General features: G+C 35.4%; 1 protein-coding gene across 1 annotated transcript; it reads right to left on the bottom strand.

Annotated features, from left to right (window-relative positions):
* Nucleotides 1–546: 546 nt before the first annotated feature.
* On the bottom strand, nucleotides 547–2,648 carry OR5AS1 (olfactory receptor family 5 subfamily AS member 1). Its single transcript, XM_077147255.1, has one exon. The coding sequence runs from the start codon at nucleotides 2,334–2,336 to the stop codon at nucleotides 1,356–1,358; it is 981 nt and encodes a 326-aa protein (XP_077003370.1). The 5' UTR covers nucleotides 2,337–2,648; the 3' UTR covers nucleotides 547–1,355.
* Nucleotides 2,649–5,730: the final 3,082 nt, after the last annotated feature.

Genomic DNA, 5,730 nt, shown 5'->3' with positions numbered 1-5,730 from the left:
TAGTAATATAATAATTGTAAAACAGTCAACAATTAAATGCTGTTACTATATGTCTTATTCTAAGAATTGTACATGTCTTCTAGGAGAGTAAATCCTTTTACTTTGTTTAATCCTCAATTTGTACTTTTACTAGTATAATTTCATTTATTACTTCAATTAGTCCTCAAACCACATTTATTCACTAGGCAGCACTTATTATCTCCATCTAAAGAGAACAGTAAGGCAAATGATATTTCATTTTCATTCCAAATTTACTTAGTTAAATTTTCATATTAAGTTAATAAAGGGGGACTATTTAGTATAATTAATCCAGTCATTTGCATTTTCATAGTTATTGCAAAATGTGTAATGTTATATGTTCAGATGTAAATAATTTATTGCTTCAACTTTGTCAAGACAGAACAAAAATAGAATCAAAATCAACCACAGAAAACATCTGGTAATTTCATCACTCAACATAATCACCGAGAAAAACTGCTTAGACTTCAATTGTTTTGCATTGTCAATTTACAGAATAAACTAATCAGAGCAAATTTTTAAGTCTTCTTGAAGATAAAACCTCAAACAAAAAGTAAAATACATGGAAATAGTAATTTATGGGTTTTATAATCTTGATGTCTTCATAGTCTTGAATGATTTTCAAAAATGCCCTTTGTTAATGGGAGTCAAGCTCTCTTCCAGCAAATCAGCTTAGCACAAAGAGAGATGAGACCCTGACCTAATAGTAAGGTGGCTGCTATGTTTCCCTGCTCCCTGATTTCCTGAATGTGGATGAGCCCCACTGGCTTCCACAACCACCCTCACCCATCATTGATAATATCAACCTTTCCTGTGATAAGAGAGGAAAACTCAATGGGATTTCCATCCATGCATCTATCCATCCATCCATTCATCCATCAACCCACCCACACATTCATCCATCTGTTCCACACACATTAATGAGGACATGTAGTGTACCAGGTTCTTTATCCATGTTGGAAAATAAACCAATAATACATGTTCCATCTGCCAAAGACATTCTAATCTGAGCAGTTAACAGACATGAAAACAAATACCTTCAATGTAACATGATAAAGAATACAATGAGTCCAAAATATCTTGGGAACACTAATTGATGAGCAATTAAGTTTTCTATTTAATAATTCAGAAATGTTTGCAGAGTAGAAGAATTTTGGAGAGAATTTCCTAGAAGAGGGTACAGAACGTGTTGCAGTGTTGATGATGATAAGGTCTTTTTACTTCTGGCAAATGGTGATAATTTAAAATAGTTTTGAAGCATGAGATATGCATGGGTACTTGTACATTATGAGATTGGAAGGGAAGGATAGGTCTTGTATAATTATTTAAATTTTTATTCATTCAAAAATCCAGTTTCTTTCTAATAGCTGTTTTAGAGCATTTTTCACATCCTTGTTTCTGAAGCTGTAGATTACTGGGTTAAACATGGGAAAGACAACCGTATAAAACACTGCCACAACCTTATCAGTGTCAAGAGAATAACTGGTCATGGGACGTAAGTACATGAATAGGAGGGTCCCATAGAATAAGGTGACTGCTATGAGATGGGAAGCACAGGTGGAGAATGCTTTGCTTCTCCCTCCTGGGGACTTGGTGCTGAAAGCAGTGACAAGGATGCAGAAGTATGAGAGGAATATGACTGTAAAGGTGCTGGTCTGGATGAAGCCACACAAGAGGAAGAGCAGAAGCTCATTGACATAGGTGTCCGCACACGATAAAGCCAGGAGAGGAGGGATGTCACAGAAAAAATGGTTAACAAGAATGGAACCACAAAATGGCAGCCTGAACGTGAGGCAGACATGCACGAGGGAAGTCACACTTCCACTGAAGTATGCCAACACAGTGAGGCAGTTGCAGACTCTCCGAGACATGAGTGAAGAATAGAGCAATGGGTTGCAGATGGCAGCATAGCGGTCATAAGCCATCGCTGCAAGGACAAGGCACTCAGCATCAGCAAAGCAAGCAAAGAAAAACATTTGCAATGCACAACCAGAGAAAGAGATACTCCTCTTGGACGCTAAGAAATTCACCAGCATTTTAGGAGTGATTGCTGTGGAATAGCTGATGTCTAAGAAAGACAAGTTGCTAAGAAAATAATACATGGGGGTTTGAAGGCTTGAATTCATATAAACTAAGATCATTAAGGTCATATTTCCCACCACAGTTAATGTGTATATTATGAGAAATACCAGGAATAGTGTGACTCTGAGAGGTAGATACTCTGTGAATCCAACAAATATAAACTCAGTTGGCATGGTATAATTGCTCTCCAACATCTTTTTGGTTTTCTTGCCTTTTTCATTCAAGATAGATGGCATTGGAAGATGTGATTTGGCTCGAATGGTGGGTGGACCAGTAATGCCTTTCTTCACCCTTCTTAGAAAGAAAATAGAAAGTTAATGAAGTCATACACATGGCATTTCCTGTGATGTATTTTTATTTTTTAAATTTTCTTTAAAGGAGGCCATTAGAAATCATCATTTATATTTTTCAGTGATACTTTGTGATTCAGTAATTCTTTAAAAGCTGTTTGCATTAGGAAATATTAATGCCTTCCAACCTGAAAGGGAATGAATGAAGCTCAGTCTATGAGACCTGGTAGAATTACAAGAATTGGCAGAATCTTTAGAGAAAAAGCTCAATTTTCCAATCTAAAAGCCACATTTTTCTATACAAAGAAAAAAAGTAGAGTTGATAAAAATTCTGGGAAAAAAGTGCTCTCAGATAAAAAAATCTGCAATCTTTGGAAGTAGCTTAAAAGCATGGCTGTGGAGTATATATGATATGTGAATATATCAATAAGATCTGCAAATTAAAATTAAATGTATGGTTGTTATACAAAAGATGATGGGGTTGGTTCAGATCTTGGCTTTGCCACTTAATTGTTGTGTGACCTTTGTAAAGTTACTTGACAACTCTGTGATGGTGGGAGGATTAAATGAATAAATATTTGTAAATCATTTTTGTAACTGCCACATAATAAGCACCATATGAGTATTTATTAAATACATTAAAATCAATAACTTCACCCTATTGTTTCTATTTTTCTTGTTGTTTAAATAGCCTGTAGTGTCCAGATGGTCATCTCAAAGTTTATATTGTCTTTGGCTTCTTGGAATCTTCCTTGAACATGACCTGTGTCCTCTTATAAAATAAGTCACCTTGTGCGTGTATCATACCTTTTACTCATATCCTATAATTGCTATTTTCCTTTTCCAAAATTATGACACTTTTTTTCTTGTGCCTGGGATATGGCAATATTTGGGGTGAGGTCCCAGAAGCATTAGCATTTTCAAGGACAGATGTATTTCAGTACATACAGATATGCTTCTAAACTGGGCCTAATGGAAAAATAAGCATATGAACAGAAGGAGACATCAAGGAAATAAAAGAATGGAGGCAAATTACAGTGGGAATGGAATATTCAGCAGAAAGTTAGAGAATGGAATTGTTAAACATGTCTGAAGTGAGTTCTGCTGGAACAGTAACTAAAGCAAGTCAAGAACCGAGGTGCATATGCACAGAAACCTCCATACCTCCCCTCACACAACAAAATAATTGGAAAGTTCTGGATGCATTGAGAAAAGAAGCAAGCCTTCCCTGTAAGCCAGGATTTTTTTAAAAGTGGGGAAAAGAATGTAGGGTAAAGATCGAAGGTGAACACTTCAAATTATAGGTAAAGAAACAAACCTCTTGAAGTGCAATGTCTAAAGAACAGAGTCTGAAAGAGATAAGGTGAAAGGACTGAGAGATCTATTGTTTTTAACAGAAGTGTAATAAAGGCAAAATCTAAAATTAATTAATTGGTAGCATGATCTTGCATGGTTTCAAAATTTCTATATATGAAACTAAAAGACAAATGAGGAATTTGAAAATATTTTTACTTAGGTGATGGTTTTATAACCATGATAAGAAAATATTAAACTTTAATAGTGAATAAAACATAGAAATTAAGTAACCAATTATTTAATTCAGCTCTAAAATTTGTAAAATACAAAATATTTCTGGTGGATATTTTGTAAGGATGTTTTCTTATAAAATGCTGAATGGACTATAACTAGATCCAAATTTGATTAACAAATTAGCCTATATATTGAAAAATTACAATGTGCATATCATCTAATTATTTCCTTACAGTAAATTCATAAAAAACTCAATTACCACGGTGTTCTAGTTTGCTAGCTGCTGGAATGCAACACACCAGAGATGGATTGGCTTTTAATAAAAGGGGATTTATTTTGTTAGTTCTTCAGAGGAAAGTCAGCTAACTTTCCACTGAGGTTCTTATGTGGAAGGCACAGGATGGTCTCTGCTGGTCTTCTCTCCAGGCCCCTGGGTTCCAACAGTTTTCCCTGGGGTGACTTCTTTCTGCATCTCCAAAGGCCTGGGCTGAGCTGCAAGTACTGAGATGAGGAATGCTAAGCTGCCTAGGCTGTGTTATGTTGCACTCTCGTGTTTAAGCACCAGCCAATTAAGTCAAATGTCACTCATTGCAGCAGACACACCTCCTAGCCAACTGCAGATGTAATTAGCTACAGAGGAGGTTCATGTATTATTGGCTTATGTCCACAGCAAAAAGACTAGGTATGCTCACCTGGCCAAGTTGACAACTGAATCTAACTAACACACATGGCAAAGACATGTTCAAGGATGGCAGAAATTCATAGTTTAATTTGTTAATGAACATGATATATCTGTGTAGTCATTATAATATATGTTGGAAATATCTGGTGGCATGAGTACTTATTTATCATATGTTAATAAGAAAAGTAAAAATAACTTTGAAATTATATATGCCATAATTTCTCTATATATACTCACACAAACTTAGGTATTAAGGACTAGATTGATACAAGGCAACTGTTCAATTTTTTAATCAGGATAGGTAATTTATTTCGCAGTATTATTTTGTGCTTTCTAAAAAAATCACTTTAACTGTTAACTAATTTTGTACTTAAAAATTAATTTGAGAATTGGAAGATTCCTAGACCATTCCTTAAAGAATGTTCAGAAAACTATCTTTATTGAAAACAGAGAAATTTATCAGGATCGCTTTATCTGTTTATCAAAAGTTATAAGATAAATATTTTTTCTTTATAATTATAAAAACTGTGGAATGTGGGTAATCTGCTCATGGCCATGTGGCTTGAATTCAGCAAGCTGATTCCATGTCCATTGCTTTTTCTGTATAAAACCATAATCATAACTAAAAGGTATTTGTTGATTATTTTAATATGATACACTTTTTATTGTTGTTACTGAAGGCAAAGTCCTAGGATGTAGCTTTGATATTGGTTATGTAAAGAAATTCAGCGTGTGATTCTGTACCTCCTGCCACTTTTTCAGTTTTCTTAAGGCCCTTTTTTTTCTTCCTCAAAATGAGCTCAGAACAGTATTCCCTGCAGTGGGGCACAAAGCTATGTCTCCTCCACTGGAAGAGGTTTATATCCATCAAATCCCTCCTGTCTAGAGGCTTCAAATGTGCTTTCACCCTTCCATATATGGAATATGACATTTACCCTCTCTATTAAAGCCCTCCAAATATGTTCTTGGCTAAACGTTACTCAGGAACTTGGGCTCAGAAGTGACGCTTGAATCCAGTGGGGCATTCTTGGGGTTGGAAGAGGCACCAAGGAGCATGGGCAGAGTCTTCTCCTGAAATAAGGTACATTCCCAATGGCATCCCATCAGCAACTGCATTGGAACTTTCCT

The sequence above is a fragment of the Tamandua tetradactyla genome, assembly GCF_023851605.1.
Source record: "Tamandua tetradactyla isolate mTamTet1 chromosome 1 unlocalized genomic scaffold, mTamTet1.pri SUPER_1_unloc_1, whole genome shotgun sequence".
NCBI lineage: Eukaryota > Metazoa > Chordata > Mammalia > Pilosa > Myrmecophagidae > Tamandua > Tamandua tetradactyla.
The sequence above is the reverse complement of the archived record's forward strand: the minus strand, read 5'-3'. Positions and strand labels throughout refer to the sequence as shown.

Coding starts and splice junctions, on each gene's coding strand:
- OR5AS1 (XM_077147255.1), bottom strand. CDS start 2,336: ATGCCATCTATCTTGAATGAAAAAGGCAAGAAAACCAAAAAGATGTTG.